Source organism: Cyanistes caeruleus, chromosome 6, assembly GCF_971803275.1.
Source record: "Cyanistes caeruleus chromosome 6, bCyaCae1.hap1.1, whole genome shotgun sequence".
Lineage (NCBI taxonomy): Eukaryota > Metazoa > Chordata > Aves > Passeriformes > Paridae > Cyanistes > Cyanistes caeruleus.
Window position 1 is genome coordinate 7566907 of NC_141706.1, and position 17725 is coordinate 7584631.

The 17725-nt window shown below is 41.3% G+C and overlaps 1 protein-coding gene across 10 annotated transcripts in view; it reads right to left on the bottom strand.

The window, feature by feature from the left end:
* The window catches only part of TUB (TUB bipartite transcription factor), a 146532-nt gene that overhangs the window by 117834 nt on the left and 10973 nt on the right, over window positions 1–17725 (bottom strand). The window contains exon 1 of one of the 10 annotated variants that reach the window (XM_086894373.1): window positions 1001–1227. The exons of 7 other annotated variants lie outside the window; for them this stretch is intronic. Coding sequence is in view for 1 of the 3 variants with exons in the window: in XM_086894367.1 (XP_086750493.1) it covers window positions 1054–1121 (68 nt within the window). In the remaining 2 variants the exon portion in view is untranslated. Of the gene's footprint in view, window positions 1–1000; window positions 1228–17725 lie in introns of those variants that run through there. 2 more of the 10 variants (XM_086894367.1, XM_086894374.1) reach the window with 2 other exon arrangements.

Genomic DNA, 17725 nt, shown 5'->3' on the forward strand with positions numbered 1-17725 from the left:
CAGGCTTTTTGCCACATGAGTGCACAGCACAAAAACCCACTGCTGATTCATAAGCATCAGCATTGCAATGTTTAACAGTTGGAGGAATTTTCTATGCTTCATACAGCTCAACAGAGAGAAAGCACTAAAATACACTGAGCAGAAATTACCAAATCTCTGATATAAGCTGCAAACACTCTTTTACATGTGAAGTACTTCCCTCTTAGCAGTGCTTTTCTATCTCAGTTAAGTAATACCTGTTAGATAACCAGAAATAGAAATTGCTTGGAAGCTGCCTGTACTTATTTACCAACATCAGTCTCTGATAAAAATAAAGATCTGAACAAATTTATTTCACAGTGAAATAAAAATAGCTTCCCCGAGCAAAGAGAAATTAAGATGAAAGCGGGGAGAGACCTTCTTTAGATAAATCAGTTTCTAAAAGATGTAAGAAATAAGTTCACAAAAATTTGGAACATCTAAGTACAGCAATACCTTGTCTGGAAAAATGGTATGTTTTCTTTGACAACTTTCACTGCTTAAGTATTTTTACAATTAATACTATGGTATAAGACAATATTTCTTAATTTTGTGTTCTCCGAGAGATTGCACACAATTTCTGAAAGTGGATATAACCCAACATCACAGCCATTCTGAAAATATGAACTGTTCTATAGAACTGTTCATCCCCACAGCCAATCCCCCTCTCATTTTTGAGGGATATATTTAGGGCAGGTAGCTCAATTTAGAACTTGGGCTGCAGCTTACACACCAACCTGAGCATCAAAAATATTCCTTGACATCACAGCACCCTCAGAGATACAGGGTAAAAGAGCTACCTAGCTACATTTTCTTACAAAAGTCTCCTTTCCCTATTTTTCCACAAATATTTCTCAGCTATATAAATTATACTTGTCAACCACCCATGCCCATCAGATCAGTAACACAAAGTGACTGTGGTCAGGCCACAACTCAAACAAAAGATTAATATCCCAAAGCTCAAGCTGAAATAAATGTTTACTTGCAGAGCAGATGTGTGCTTTCTTCTTCCTCTTCAGCTAAAGAAAGACTCACCCACTCAGCTGCTTCCAAGAAATAGTGTTGGCCTTGACCAGTTCAGCTGGGATTAATTTAAGGAGCATGACAAAGCATGGTCAGCCCTAAGAGCATTTGGCTGCTACAGCCCTACGATAAATATCTGTGTTACTTCAGAAGAGACAGGTACTCAGCTGCTATATATTGCCTTTTGTCTAGAAAACACTGAAATCAGGGATTAAATACACCAGGAATACCCTAAATCACATGCTTTAAGGGCAGAAACATTTCTGTCATTTATGATTTATTTATATTTGATAATATATAATTTGTGATAATTTACAATCAGAAACCAGGTCAGAAACCCATTTGCTTGCTGTGGTGAGCTGGTCCTACATCTTTGCTCCCTACAACATTGCAGCCTCTTTCCATGCCTGGTGACACCAGCTGTATTTCAAAAGTTTTTGTCCTTGATTTGCTGCCCTGAACATGAACAGCTATGCTTCAGCTCCTCCTGCTTCTCTCTACTAGCAAATGCCTGAATGCATGTGTTTTGTAACCAAGGGAAAAGCACTGGGATAAACTTTACTGTAGAATTTGTGAAATTCTCATTGCTATCAAGCTAGAGAGCAGCTGTTTTGCCAGCTTAGGTTTACTGGAGTTGACTAGCAAATTAAAAAGGGTCATTTCCATGGCTGTCTGCAATGCTTAATGCAAATGAAGTAGCACACATGAATTTTTGTGTGGAGAAAATGAGTTAAATTTCAGCAATGACAGACAGTAACCACCAATCCACCTGTAAACACAAGCATCACTCTGTCCCACAGAGCACAGTGTTCAAGAATGTGTAATAATAATAAAAAAATAATAATAAATGAATAATAAACTGTGTTTATTTAAGCTTGAAGAGCTAAGAGGAGAACCCAAGCATCTCGATGCTCACACTTGTGTGGGCAGTTATTTGAGCTGAACTCCAGAGGCACAAAGCAGGGATGGCTGCTCAGGAACCAGCTCACAGCTGTGTCTATGCCAGCAGCTCTTCTGGGACACTGGCTGCACCCCCACCTTTGCTATTATGGAAACATTGCATTTTATTACATCTTTTTGCCAGAACTCACATTCTTCAGTGGTTCTCCATCAGAGAAGAGCCCCTCCAGTCTCCCCCATCTGCTCAAAGTTCTCTCAGCCAGGCCTAGGCAGGATTTTAGACACACGAAACTCAGAGCTTTGCTCTCAGGTGACGGAGAAGTGAGCCTAAATTTTACATTGAGATTCATTGGATGGCATCAAGACAGCAGCAGGTTACTTTTGTGAGAACATACATACATACTTCCATCCTTTCATTAAAAAAGCCTAATTTTTTTGTGTATTCTTCAAAATAACTCTCAGCTCTCTCTGCTGACATAGTGAGATCTGTCTGATATTTTAATTTCAAAAGTAGTGAAATTTTAAAAAACAAATCTTCCTTCCCCACTCTCAAGGTAAAAATAATCTTTTCTCTAGGAACTAAATCAGCAGCATTAAAGGGTGGTAAAGACAGTTTGGGAATTAGATTTGTTTTTAATGCCAAGAGAGGAGGCTCTTAAACTACTATCATAGGAGGTATTCAATTTCTTCCCAGTTTTACCTGAATGCACCCAATTGCAACACTAACATAGCACAAATTTGATCAATAACATGGTATTTTTCCAGTAATTTACTCAAATCTTTGGTGCATTTGAAGTGTAGGTAGTGTTTGAAAACACCAAATAAATATTTGCCAAAGAGAAATTTGTGTTGAAATATAAAAGCAAAAGCAGGCAACTTTTCAAGACTGCCTGGCCTTCCAAAAATTAGGCTTTTTCCTTTAGCCAGCCTTTAGCAGCACAAGGAAAATGCCCTCACATGCTGAAGAAAACCTGATTTTTTGACCCACAGTCCTACTGGCATCACAGCTTTTAATTTCTTATTATTCCTGAGGGAAGCACATGAGCTAAATGCTGGCAGAGATTCTGCAGCAACACAACACATCCCATCACTGTCCACATGTGGGAAGTACCTGTCCTGTAACAGCTGCAGTGAGCACCAAGGAGCAGATTTCTATTATTTGGTCCAGCTTTCTGCCCTCCTGTAACAGAGACAAGAAGGGAAAGACCCACGGGCTGGGATTCAGAAGTTTATTAACTTGCTGGCCTCTGATGCAAGGGCTGTGCCACGACCCTGACAAATGATATAAATGCAGATTTTTCTGGTGTTCTCACAGAGGTATAAGAACGTGCAAATACACACACTACGCTCATATAACTTTGCAATTCTTATTTTTTGTTCCTCTCCCCCCAGAGCACGGATCTGTTAGAGAAACCTTTGTGCCTGGCTGTTCTCAAAGCATGGAGGGCAACAGAACCCGACGCCACAGCTGAGATTTCTTGTCCCTTCAAAAGTTACCATGTTAAAATAACAAAAGCATAGATAAAACTAACGCATCTATGTCTAGGCTTGGTATAGAAGTCTTGTTATTATTAGACATTTCCTGGTATTTTCCTGCCCACTAAGCAAGAGAAGCATTTTGAAGACCTACAATCACTGTGGAACAGAAGAGGAAATATTATACTAATTTCCTCTTGGCTTTTAAATTATACTAATTTCCTTTTGGCTTTTTTGAACTTGTCTTTAAGAGAAAGACAGTTCACCTTTTTGCATTTTCAGGGCTCAGGTGTTACCCCTCTCCCTGTTGTTGGAGCACTACTGTGATGGATTGAGATGTCCCCCATGCATCAACCTCCAGAAGAGTTGACAAATATTCTTACCTTTTTGAGCTGCTTCTCTTCTACTTCTCATACTCTTTCTGTGCACTGTATTTATCTACTCTTCTTTCTATTTAAATATTCAGTAGTGATTAATATTTGGTATCCCAAAATCTCCTCAGGATGCATCCTTCTACTCCAGAGAAGCAAGAATAACATGCCATAAAGCCCACCAAACCCTGTGAAGAGACCAGAATTTGGTCCTCCTCCACAAAGTCCCCTAAGAGAAACACCTGAGATAAACAAGCAATCCTCCTGCCTATCCAGTCAGGCATGTTCCCTAATTTTTTATGTGTTCCCTAATTTTTTTTTTGATAAGCAATTTGTGCATAGAGTGTGCTCATACTTTGTCAGGCAAACACACCTGTTGATTAAGTATCACTAATAACTCAAACCAAAAGCAGATGGTGGTCAAAGAGGTGCCTGGGTACTTTTCAGCCACAATGTGAGCTCAAGATGAGGGAAGAACTATTTCAGGCCTGCTTGCACTCATCCCTATTTATATGGAAGAGAAAGGAAAGCAAAGCCAGGCTCTGTGTAATCATAAACCCATTTTGTCTATACATGGCTCATGTAGTTAATCACAGAGATTTAAGACAAAAGTACTTCCATGACAAGTATTTGGATGAGTGGGAAATAACCACAAATGGGAGCAGAGCCTTGCAGACTTTGTCCTGCTGGACTCTGAGCAGTGCTGTAATTCCTTTCTCTCCAAATCCAGGGCTGTCAAATTCCATTGGAATTGCCCTGAACAACAAAGTCAGCATCCTTCTGGTCTGAAGCCAGACTGCAAAGCGAGGGGGCAGAGAGGGAAAAGTTGTCTGTGGGACAAGTGGTACCTCCTGCTGGTGACCATTTCTTGCTGATACTGGAATAATCAGGCAGAAGTGAAGGAGCACATGGAGGGATGTAAAAAGCCCACAAGGATCTAGAAAGGAGATGGATTATCCAGCACTAGAGAATCCCTCTCTGTCCCTGCTATTTGTGTTTCTTCCCCAACTTGATGGCTTGAATGGCTCCTTCTTTTTGTCTGGGAAACAAGCAGCTTCTATTGTCCATACAGAGATTTCCAGGTAAGAGCCTTATCACTTTCAATTATTATTCCAGTAGGAATTTATGAGCTACAGAGAGTAATGCTTGTTTGCTTGAAGTGTGGATAGCTGCAAGAGAACTGCTAGCCGAAAGTTACTCACATTTATTGGCCTGTAAATCATTTCACTGTCTCATCACAAGTGCTAGGTTAGAACATGACTTTGTGCTTACTTAAAGAGCTCCTTTCATCCCAGAGGGATTACATCAGCACATGCTGGCGTGCAGCTACCTCTGGGGTGTCATTCTGTTTCCATAAAAGCCATGGAAACACTAAGGAGTGTGAAATGCAGGGAGAGCAGCAGAGTGCCATGCAGCCTCAGACCCAGGGGCTCAGCATCCTGTCTGCAGCACAAGCAAACATGGACACACAGAGGAAAAAAATTAATGAGGCAAATATATGTATTGAAATTAATAAAAAATAAAAAATTAAAAGTGATACTTATCTTTTCAGCCTTCAAGTATTTTCAGTTCAGGGTATTTCCTGGATCCATATGACAAACTTTCACATCCACAGTTTTCTCTGGCAAGCAGCTCTGCTGCCTGCTGTGTGAAAACCCACTTCCTTTTCCTTGTTTTGATCATGTCTCCCACTAGCTTGGTCTGCTCTGACTCCTAGTTCTTGTACTATAAAACAGTTTGAGGCTTAAGGACACACTGAACTGGGAGGAGAGGAAAAGCTCATCATATGTAGGGCTTTCTCTTTTTCCCCCTAAATAAGAGAGGAAAACAGACCTTGGCAAACCACACAAATCCTTTGAGAGCAAGTATTTATACACAAATATTATGCTTTCTGAAAATACCAAGGGAAAACCATGAGGGGAGAAAATCCCCTTTCAATTACTTGAGCTGAGGTTTGCACAAAATGATGCTTTTAACAGCCTTAGACACAAAGAGGGTGATGTTTTTTTTTTAATATTCAGAATAATTGCCTGGAATCCCAAATAAAACAAGTTGCCCATTACACCCCCTTCCAGATGCCAGGATCTGGACTCAATGCAGCTGATAACAGTGACAATTTTTGACCCCACAGAAACCCTTCCATCCTTCCTTTCCCTGCTCCTCCCTCCACACCAGAACTGTGGGTTTCAATGGACTTTACAGATAGGTCTGCCATAAACTAGTAGGCACCCAGCTGCATGATTGCTTGCCTCAACCAACTCTTTAAAACCAACTTTGCTAGGAAAAGGGGCAAATGCTCCAGCTAAAAACTCTCTGGCAGCACAATCTGCCCATAAAGAAAGTGCTGTTTGTTTCAGTTAGAACAATAAGTGAGTTTTTCTGCAGCTGGAGCACTGCAGGAGAGTTTGAAGGCATGAGGAGATTCAAAATACGGATATTAAATATTTGATATATTTCAATATGGCTTCTCATTTGATCCCCTATTGATAGAGGTGCTAACATCTTAATTTTGAAGGGAATGCAGATTGCATTCCATGTTACATTAGTTTCTAAAACAGCCTTGTATTAAATATGTGCAGAAAATACCCATTAGGGTTGTCCTAACCTGCAGATTGGATTTTAGAATATTTCTTCCTCCCACTTTATGCACAGCAAATTTCCTGCATCCCACCTTGCAACTTGACTTAGCTGATAGACTACAATATCCAAAAAGTTATGCTTCTACACCTAAATTTCCTTTAGAATAATTCACACTGACACTAACCCAGAAAATCACAATTCTCATTACATCTCTAGAAAACAATACAGAGAAGTAGAAGGTAAGTAAAGCTGTCAAGCAATGAAGTGAAACTGGGAAAATCAATTCCAGAATATAAATAATAATGGCTGCTATGATTGCAATGACAAACGTTATCCTAATCCTTAGTATAGCATACAGCATACAGAGTATTTGTTAAATATTTGGGCCAAAATAGCTCCCTCACTCATTATATGCCAGCAGCAAGTGAGTTTGGATTTATTTTTCTGCATGCTAAGCATCAGGCAGCATGTTGATAACATGCCTGCCCTGCCATGCTTGCAGAATTCCTGCACAAGCCACAGTGATATTTTAAATATCTTTGTGCTCGGCTTCTTCTCAGCTGCCCTTCATGAGAAGTCTGGAAATGCTGTGTGAGCTTCACGGTTCACAGAAACAGATTGAGATGTTTACAGATACAAAAACCTCTTCAAAAGGCAAATGGCTGTAAAGCTGCTGAATAAATCTTGTTTATAGTTACAATTAAATGCTGCCATAAATTCTTATTTCTCACTGAGATTTTTTTTAAGAAGTGATACCCAGGTGGTTCTGTCATTTTTGTTCAGAAGTCTAAAGCAAATCTGCACAAAATGCTTCCTCATGCCCAGAGGAATAAACAATCTTCTTCCACAGACTTCAGCTCAGTGGAATGAGCCAAATCATTTCCTTTTTCACTTTCTGTTTTGAAAAATCCAGCATTTGTTGATGTTCAGTGCACACACTGTTCCAAGACCCCTGTGTTACACTTCCAGGTCTTTGCTGAAATCCGATGCTGAGCACAGCTACTGCAGCAGGGGAAGGTTTACCATGGGACTGCAACAGGGGAAGAAATTCCTAAAATAGCAAGGGGAGCCTGAACCTTCTGAGCTCAACCAAACTTCTAAAAGTTGCAGGCTGGTGCTGCCTAGATGTCTGAAAAGTGCCAGATCCTGTGTGTCTGTGGGTGCAGGTCCTGAGCTGTTCCCTGCACTTTACTCACACATTCCCAGCCCCAAGTGGATTTTACCATTCTCCCTCGTCTCTTCCGATATTAATTGTATCATTCCTCTGCACCTATTTCATGACAAAATAAACATTGCACTGTAATAAAAAAAAGGAGATTCCCCCCACCCCTTTGTTTTCCTTTCAGATCTCACGAATCCTCTTGTAGTATAGCAGGAAACTACAGCTGGGATGGGGTCCTGTGTCACAACAGGCTACATTTTCCTGATAAAGAAATCAGCAACACATTTGAGAAGGTCTGTTGTAGAATCTTTTCCTAGAGTAAAAATGAACTTGGTGTCTCTGAAAAGCAGAATCAAAATCTTTCTCAGCATCTCAGGCACAACACATTCCTAGGAATGCCCTCCAAAATTTCAGTAGATGTGACTAAAAAGGGATTATTATTCTTCCCCCCTAAATGTGGTAAACATATTATATTGAACCTAAGCATCTGTTAAAATATCCAATATATTTTAAGTCTTTAAGTCTGCAGCTAATAGTACATTCATATAAAGGGTTTACACACATCAGTGATCTCCATTTTTAATTTTCTTTGATATGCCTTGGATATATGGTTAAAATATAAGCTGAGAAGGAAAGAAAACTATATGAGATGAAATCCACTGGGAAAAATTTGTTATTGCAGAATTTTCAAATTATTATTATTTTTTTTTTGCTAAGAACTCATTGTAATGAAGAATTGAGAACACTAAATTTAAAGTGCCAAAACGTGCTGTTTCAAGCAGCAGTGATTCATTTTGACTTGCTTCCTATATTCCATAGAAATCAAAACAACATGTTTTGACAGCATTCTGTCAAGATTATTAGCAGTAACTAATCAATTCCCACAAAACATTTCAATTTCAGCAGGAAACTAGAACTGCCAAGATTGTTGATGGCTCTGGTAGAAGCACAGCAGCAAAACCTGTTCCATCTCAGGTAACAATTTCTACAGGTTCATATGGAATATATCTCATCTGTCTGCATTGAGACATTTGTTACAGGGGTTAGTTGTGGTCACATTTTATTTGCCACATCCCTGGAAGCATTCAAGGCCAGGTTGGACAGGGCTCTGAGCAACCTGATCTGGTTCAAGATGTCCGTGCTCATTGCAGCAGGCTTGAATCAGATAAGCTAGACTTTAAAGGTCCCTTCCAACCCAAACTGTTCTATGATTTTATTATTCTATTCCCAACAACTATAATTTTCTCCATTTCTATGACTATCTTTTCAAGCTCATACTACAGTGTCTGTCTGGCCACAAATATTTTCAGCACAAATGCAGAAGACAGATATCTGGCATAAATTTGGAGAGATCACTTCATATTTACTGGGACAAAGCGTCAGGGAAGCTTAGAAGTTTCACTCAGTTGGCAGTGCCGGTTCTTAAAAAGAGATATTTTCTTTATTTCTACTGATGCTTACAAGTGGCAGAAGTGAAAAACTGAGGCCCTGGAGATGGAGCAGACCCAGGGAGGAAGCTGTGTTTAAACCTCCACAAGAGGATGCTGGATGTGGTTTTTTGGCTCTTTTACCCACATTCTTGTATTTTGCTCCTTACCCTGGTGGCTTTACCTGCATTCTCTGTCCCAGCATCTCTGTTTTACACCATCACCCCATGAATTCCCTCATACAGACCCTCTGCAGTTCCCACAGCTGCACCCTCACAGGTAGAGCACAAGTCTAGAAAAAAACACCCTCAGAACAGCCACAGACTCAGGAGACAGCAGGAATATTTTTCTATGACTTACACAAATTCCTGAAACTTCATCAGTTCAGCACATTGGTACATAGTGTAAAACCAGAATTGCCAAAGCTCAGTATAAACACACACAGACACACACATTCACTGTGAATTTTCCATGTTCAGTACTCCTGGTTCATGCTGTTTTGCAGCTGTCCAGCTCTGCACTGGAAAGCACCTGCAGTGAAACTCTCATGTCAGAGCTAATTTCACGTGATTCTGAGTGAGCAACTTTGTCACTACTGTTTTAGAAGCAGCTAGGCTATTTGTAACTTTTTTGAATATGTGTGCATCAAAGGACAAGAAAATTTCTTTGTGTCCTCTGTCATCTTCTCTTATACCAGGGTGGCCCCAGGACTGGGACGTGCCATCAAACAGTGTGCAGAGTGCATGAAAGGCCAGAAACTGCATTTGCTCTGTCTTCTTTTTGAGAGCTCTGCTGGCAACCCTAGAAAAGCTTGGGTTGGAAGGGATCTTAAAATCATCTAGTTCCAAGCCCCTGGCATGGGCAGGCAAGTTTACTCAAAGCCCCATTCAACCTGGCCTTGAACACTTCCATGGATGGGGCAGCCCAGACTTCTCTGGGCAACCTGTGCCAGAGCCTCAGCACCCCCACAGCAAAGAATTGCTTCCTGATATCCAATCTAAGTCTCTCCTCTTTTAGTTTAAAACCATTCCCTCTTTATCTATCACTTACCAACCCATGTAAAACATCTCTCTCCCTCTTTTTTATAATCCTCAAGCACATGGAAGCAGAGTCATGAGTCAGGCCCTGCTGCTGGCAAACCTGTGTCTGTGCTGGACCTTATAAAAGGCTGCTCTGCCCAGCACAGAAATTTTAACAGATGGGAGACTTTGACATTTTATATCATTTAATGATATACCAGACATCTACAGGGCACAAGAGGGCACCTGGTGTTCCCACTCCACCTTCTGCATCCTTCTGAGGGGATCTGGAGTCCCTGCCCAGGAGTCAGATCTGCCCCCTCCTCCCTGTGCTGTGGAGGAGGCAGCAGCTCTCCACTGCAGTAAATCATCTGTCAGCCCTTGTTGATGCCACATTCCCCTTCATGCCCTCGGGCTGCATCTTTACAGAACACACCTGTAAAAGTTAAGGTTTAGAAGAGCCCCAAGTGTTGATGAGGCCACCCTTGGAGAGCTCACACTGTTAAGATTCTGGTTTTTAACTCATGGTTTCCCAGCTGAAGGCAGTTGCCAAGACAACAGGTCTGATTCAGCAGCAGTGAATTGTCAGGGCAACAATCTCTGGCCATACCTGGGATGTGCTAAACCAGCCAGCAGACATGGAAGGCCACACCCAAGAAATTGCAAGTTAAAAGGGTAAAATCTTCTGCTAGGTTTGTGGAAAGCCAAAGTGACTTTGCACTTGCCCACCTCAATAAGCTGAGTACAGTTACTCCACACAGAGAAAGAAAAATATTTTTAATAATTTGGAAAAAGAAATAACCCTGTCTCAGCACGATAGGAATCCACAGAACATGTCTGTGTACAGCCCTTCCATGGTTTGCACACAGCATCCTCTGTTTACACTGTCACCATCTTTTGGGGGATATCACTGATGTAATGCGGGAAGAATTTCACTGTGTTGCTCACATAGAATTTACACTCCATTTCCTGATGGAGCAAGCAAGGCACTTGTGTTTCTTTCCAATTTTAAACATTTCTTCCACTGTGTTTTCTTTTAGAATATTTGCACTTTTAGAAAATGCATGCCCAAAATATATTGAAGGATGAGTGAGGAGAGGGAAGGAAAATCACAGTAGTATATAGTCATTTTTTATTTAAACTAATTTATAGGCCCTTGAAAATATTTGAACTTTTTCCCCTCCAAATTTAGCCAGTCTTATGAGATATTAATTATTCATTTCCCCAATGTATTTCAAGCAGTGCAATCATAATTAAATAAAATACCCATTTATTCTGCTTGACCATCTCTCTGCATTTTAAAGTGTATTTTAACTGTTTTAAGGATGTGGATGATTTGGGTTGCAGCTGGGGTGAAGGCTTTTGGTTTATTCTGCTCTCTCACAAACTCTGACAAATTTTGCTAAATTACAGCATAACCCTGCTTAAAAGTGCCCAAAAGAAAAGTTATTTTGTTCTTTCATACAGATATATCCTGCTCCAATGGAGACTTTGGATTAAAATTTTCTTATTTGTTGAGGGACTGCACAAACACACTGAAGTTTCTGGTGTTAAAGCCTCTGTGTTTTTAGTGTGAGCAAGGGGCTGGATTGTGAAACATTTTCCTGTGGAATTAGGAAATGCTCATTCTAGCTTAGTCACATTCTAGCTTAGCTTCACTTGCCACAATTTTTCTTATCGCCCATCATTATTTGGGTGTAGGGGCCCAGTTTAAGTCACTTTTAATTGCCCTGAAGTCAATTACAAGTCGACCAGGAGGGCTCAGCCATTCCCTTACAAGGAGTTGGGGATCCTTAATGAATAATGAATAATTTCCCTGTCTATTTTGTTGTCCAGTGGGGTACAAGACCCAGCTAAACACAGCAAGATGTCTCACCAACCAACCTCAGGCTTCACAGGCCACCAAGCGCAGCATCAGCCACGTCACTTTGTCCTGCGTGTCACAGACCAGAGGAACTCTTCTGTTTGCAATTCTCATGAGGGCTTGTGCCTATTTTCATATTTCTCCTTTCCAACCTGTGTGTGCAAGTATCAGGCTTATTTTTTCTTTGTCAGAGGATCAGGAATGACGCAGGGATGAAGAGCTGCATGCAGCATTTTCAGGAGACCATGGGATTTCAGTGCTTTTTTAATCAGACTGGGATTTTTTCAGCCTTTAGCTAAAGTGTTACCGATTTCCTACACATTTAAAATTCTAGATCTCTTGTTAATTTAGGTTTTGGAGAGCTTTTTTTTTTTTAAATCCTAAATATGCTTTTTATATTAAGAATTACAAAGATTGATCAACTAAGCTCACTCACAGTATACCACAGTTAAAATTTGAAAAATATACCTGGATTTGTTTAGTAGACTGATGTTCTGCCTAAATCATAGGTCAGTAATAACCTGATTGGGAAATTTGTCATGAAAAATAGGACCAATACTTGCAAACTTGTTTACTCAACCATGGTTTAAAAAAGTGAACTCAAGTGACCTGGGTTTAAAGTCAACTCACCTGAAATATCAAGCACCTGAAAAATAAGCAACATATCTCCCAGATGAAGCAATTACCTAATTAGTGACAGTAAAGCAATGAGCATCTCCTCCAGCTGTTGTTAAACACCAAACAGGGTGTTATTGTGTATACCTGGCAGGTCTAGGTGACCTGAGAGACATATTTATGATAAAAGATAACTGCTAATAACAGAAGCCATTCCACACAGGACAGACTAGGAGCTAAAAAATATTTCAGAAGCACCTCAGTGATTTTGTGATCATAAAAGTAGCGTTTTTGTTAATGCCACCAAACCTTCAATACAATGCCATGTTCCTTCTGTCTGCTTCAAGTTTTCTGCCTTTTGCATCTACAAAATCAAAAGGGTTTACAAGATGAATGTGAGTTATCCTCCACCTCTTTCAATGACTTAGTAACGAACAACTTTAATACAGCCAGTGCTGAACTGGAGTTCAAGGACCATTTCGTGGAAATCTGAAATACACTGAAACCTTAACAAAGAAAATGGTATTCTATTAAATCTGCACCCTGTGGAGGGCTAATTAAAATCCTCTGTTGGGTCATAGATAATAAAGTGGTAATAAACCCATGAAAAATTGTTGGTTTATCTATTTTATCTGTCTAGCTCTTTAGTGCATGGTGTAGGAAAGGAGTGGCATTTTACCAACATCAGTCAGCCAAATCTGATGTGGCTATTATAATATTATATTAATACACCTATTAGTAATAGGTGTATTAAGCTGCTTCTCCAAATCCCACCTGCAACTCACTGGAAACAAACCCCAACTTACATAACAACATTTTAAAAAGCATGTTTAAAAAAACTGAGGTTTGTGCTGGGGCCACTATGCCACATTAAGATGGAGAGCATCATCCACCTGCACTGCTGCTGCCCTGTGCTTTAAAATAAATAAAAAAAAAAAGGCAAATATCCATGACCAAGATAAAAGGCATGGCTCAAACTGAGGGAGGCAACCCAGTATCCACCATCCCTCCCCCTGCCTTGCAGTTTAAATGGTGGAGATTTGCCTTGTTTTTACAGGAGAACCTACAGCTGGCTGGAAAGGATTGGATAGGGTTACTAAAACCATTGTCTGTTTTAGCAAGGGGGATGAGCAGGCTCAGAATAAGTTAAATTATGTACACTTCTGCACCATTCTCACTTTTCAATGTGATAGTCTCAATTACAGATGACAGTTTCTATTATAGGAAAAAAAATGCACCGAGTGAGGAAAAAAAAAAAAAAAGTTTCTGGATCTGGCAGGTCTCAGGAGAAATCCCAGCCCCGTGTTAGCAGCTTCCTTATTCTTCTTTGGAAAGGCTTGACCTGTAGGGAGGGAGGAAAGCCTGCTCTGTCATCTATCTCTGTGACTTCCAGCTATCTTGTTTTTGGAGACAAACAATGCATCTGGAGGCCTCTGAAAAGCAGGAGCAGTGCACCACTGTGCTTTGGCATGACTGCATGAGTATGACATAGTCGGACAAAAAAGCCTTTTCATTCCCCCTCCTACAAGAGCCTCAGGGGATTCAGCTTCCTCTCAGTACCTCCTGCGATCTACATAAAGCTATTTTTTGCCACAGGGGCTCAGTGCTGAGTGACTGAGCACTCTGGAGTAACACCTCTTCCTAACACTTATTCCTGGGAACCAAACAGCCACTCGGGGGCTTGTTCATCAAGCAAGCCCAAAATGGGGGAAAATTTGCAGGAGAACTGCCCAAGACTGGATTCCTCACAGCTCTCACAGAAGCTGGAGGGTGAAGGATAATCCATTTTCTGCAGATATGTTTCCTAAGTTTCCAGGCAGCTCTCTCTCAAAGAGCTCTGAGCAACTTCAGCGATGCCTGTGATATGTCCCAGGAGCTGCCTGCCCTCTTATCCACCAACACTATTGTCAGGACCCCAAAATTTGGGGGGTCAGGATCTGAAATTCAGGGTTCAAGAGCCCAAATTTGGAATTTGGGGTGGGTTGGACCCCAAAATTTGGGGTTGGGGGAGCTGGGATCCCAAATTTGGGGGCTCTGGGGGTGGCAGAAAATTGGAAGGATCAGAATCACAAAATATGGAGTCAGAAGCCCAAAATTTGGGAGGTTTGGGAGGTCCAGGACCCTACAAAACCACCCAGTTTTGGGGTCCTGGGTGCTAAATTGGGCGTTCAAGATACTAAATGTGAGGATATGGGGTATGTGGACACCAAATTGGGGGGGGCGGAAATTTGGGGTCAGAACCCTAAAATTTGTGGGGTCAGGACCCAAAATTCAGGGTTCCAGAGCTCAAATTTGGGTATTTGAGGGGTCCTGTACCCAAATTTTGGGGGTTTCAGGATGCAAACTCCAGGGAAGAGATCTCACTTCAAGATGAAAATGTTGTTTCTGATGAGTGTCTTAAGTCAGCAAGTAGGAGAAAGGTGTGCTTATTCCATTAAGTAGAGCTCTGGAATTGATTTAATTAAAAATGGGAAGGAAATATGCCTTACAACACTGAGCAAGGCAGGTGAATGGGACACATTTTGGGCAGGTAGAGGGGAAAAAAGGAATGTGCATGCAGGATTTGAGGCAGGGGAGCTGCCTGAGCTTAGCACAGCTGAACTCAAGAGTAGGAATTGGGAGCATGTTTGGGAGGAAGATTCCCCATTCCCTCTACCCTTTGGTAACAGGTATTTTGAGAGTTGGGGAGAGGAAAGGCAGGACATCAACACCTCTGCCCATGTCATTTCCTGTACAGGGAATCACAGAGGAAATGGAAAGCTCTGGGTTGGAAGTGACCTTAAAGAACATCTCGGTCTGACCCCGTTACCACAGGCAGAGAAAACCAGAGGAAACTCTAGACCAGGTTGCTCAGTGCCCCATCCAACCTGATCTTGAGCACTTCCAGGGATGAGGCATCCACGACTTCTTTGGTCAACCTCTGCCAGTGCCTCAGCACCCTCACACTAAAAATGTTCTTCCAAATATCCAATCTAAAACAACTCTCTTTCATTTTGAAACCATCCCCATTGTCTGGTCACTACATGGCCTTGTGAGAAGTCCCTGTCCATCTTCTTCCTTCAGGCACTGGAAGGCTGCAGTGAGGTGACCTGAAGCCTTCTCTTTTCCAGAGTGAACAATCCAAATTTTCTCAGCCTTTTCTGATAGAAGAGGTGCCCCATCCCTCTGATTATCTTGGTGGCTTCCTCTGGACTTAACCCAGCAGGACCCTGTCCTCCCTGTGCTGGGACCCCAGAGCTGGTGCAGCACTGCAGGTGGGTTTCAGCAGAGCAGAGCAGAGGGGCAGAACCCCCTCCCTGTCCTGCTGCCCATGGGGATCTGGATGCAGCCCAGGATCTGGACAATTTCTGGGATGCAAGTGCACATTTACACATTGCCAGGTCATGTCCAGCCTCTCATCCATCGTTATCCCCAAGCCCTTCTCAGCAGGGCTCCTCTCCATCTGCTCATCTGGGCTTTCCTGTGCTGCAGAGGTGCCTGCCTGCTCACCCACCACTGCCCCTGCAAGGCTTCCAGCTCTGCAAAGCCGTGCTCCCACTGCACAACCACCACACCGTAATACCATTTCAGAATGTGAATTAATACCTCAAAATAGCAGCTCGTGTTTCTCTGGCCAAGTGTCAGATAATGCACTATCAAGACAGCACAGATTTAATACAGGAGGCAGTTGAATCCTTCATGAAACAGCTAAGGGAAGTGAAAAGCTGTGAAGATCCTCCCTCATTTTCTCTAGCCTTGTCCACTGATAAGGTGAATCAAAAATAATACCTATTTGGGTTTTTATATTATGGTCCATCACCAGGGATGCAGTTTTACTGCAGTGAAACTGGAAAGAAAAAACAAAACAGTAAAGTAGCAGGAAAAAAAAAATACAAAGGAGAAGATTTGAAAGAGATGGAAGTAAACAAATTGTATTTCTAAACTTCCTGTATTGTTAAATGCACCTGTACTGTTTCCTGCACCAACAGTTTTCCAGACCAAGGGACGAGAATATAGATTTGGTAAAACAAAAAAGCTCATCTAGAGGCCGTAAAAGTCTCCTAGAATGTCCAGGTGTCTGAAAAGCATCAAAGAAAAGGTGAAGTTCCCAGTCACATAACAGACAAGGTGGCAGAGCAAGGAGCACTCTGGCAGCTCTCAGGGAGTGTCATGGAGTGAACTTCACTCTAAACATCTAATTCTAGAGACTTCCCCTCTTCCAGCATCCAATAAAGAACATCCCTCCTACACACAGGTGAGCAAAAGATGGAGGGTGGCTGGTTGATGTCAGCAATCCAATTCCCTAAGACATGCTGGATAACACTTCTAGTTTGCTCAGCCATGTTCTGTGTCTTCTATTATAGATTATTTTTCTTTTTACATCCATAGACTGGAGCCCATCTGGGGCCAGGGCAGAGAGCACGAGGCTGTAGTTAAATGTCAGCCCAAAAGTCTGTAACCAAAACAAAGCTGAACTCAAATTTAAACAATCAGTACCTTCCCCTGGTACCTGTGCTCTTTTTCTTTCATTTAGCAAAGCTTCGTGCACAGCATCCAGACAAAGGTGAATTTTAAGTCAGACTAATAAGCATTTAAGAAGAGTCACCCAATATCACAGACAGCAGGATCTGAGCATATATTTGAATAGTTCATTGCACAGGGATGGGGTGTTCAAAACCCTCAAAAAATTATAAATCTGCTGTACTTTATGCCCAGAAAAACTTGACAGTGCCCAAGTTATAATGGTGCATAAGTTATGATTTATAAACCTCTGGTAACTTATGCATGAAAAAAGTTGACAGTACTTGTGGACACAATTCATGTATCATTCAGAAACTTTTTGCATAATTTCTTCACCACATTAAAAGACTCAATCTGAGATATTTCAGAAAAGGCTCATTAAAGGGCTCTAGTATTGTTCTCTGCTAAATAATCTGTTTTATTACTCCCTCTCTCCATACCTATTCTTATCCAAGTCATCTACCCTGACTTGCCATCTACCTACACAAGAGTGGTGAAGAGAAACTTAATTAAAAAAAAAAAGAAAAAGATTATATTTCCAGCATTGACATTGAAATGTTCATGCTTCATTTACTGTACACAGAATTCAGAATTTTTGTACAGCTGCACTGTGACTGAGATGGCATCAAAAAGCTAAACTTGGACATTACAAGTGTAGGAAAAAAGCAGTTGTTGGTAAAGAAGCCAGAATTTCAAATACATTCAGAGCCTCACACCACTGCTGGAGCATCACACTGGTACTGGAGGCACAAGTACTTTTATGCTGCACA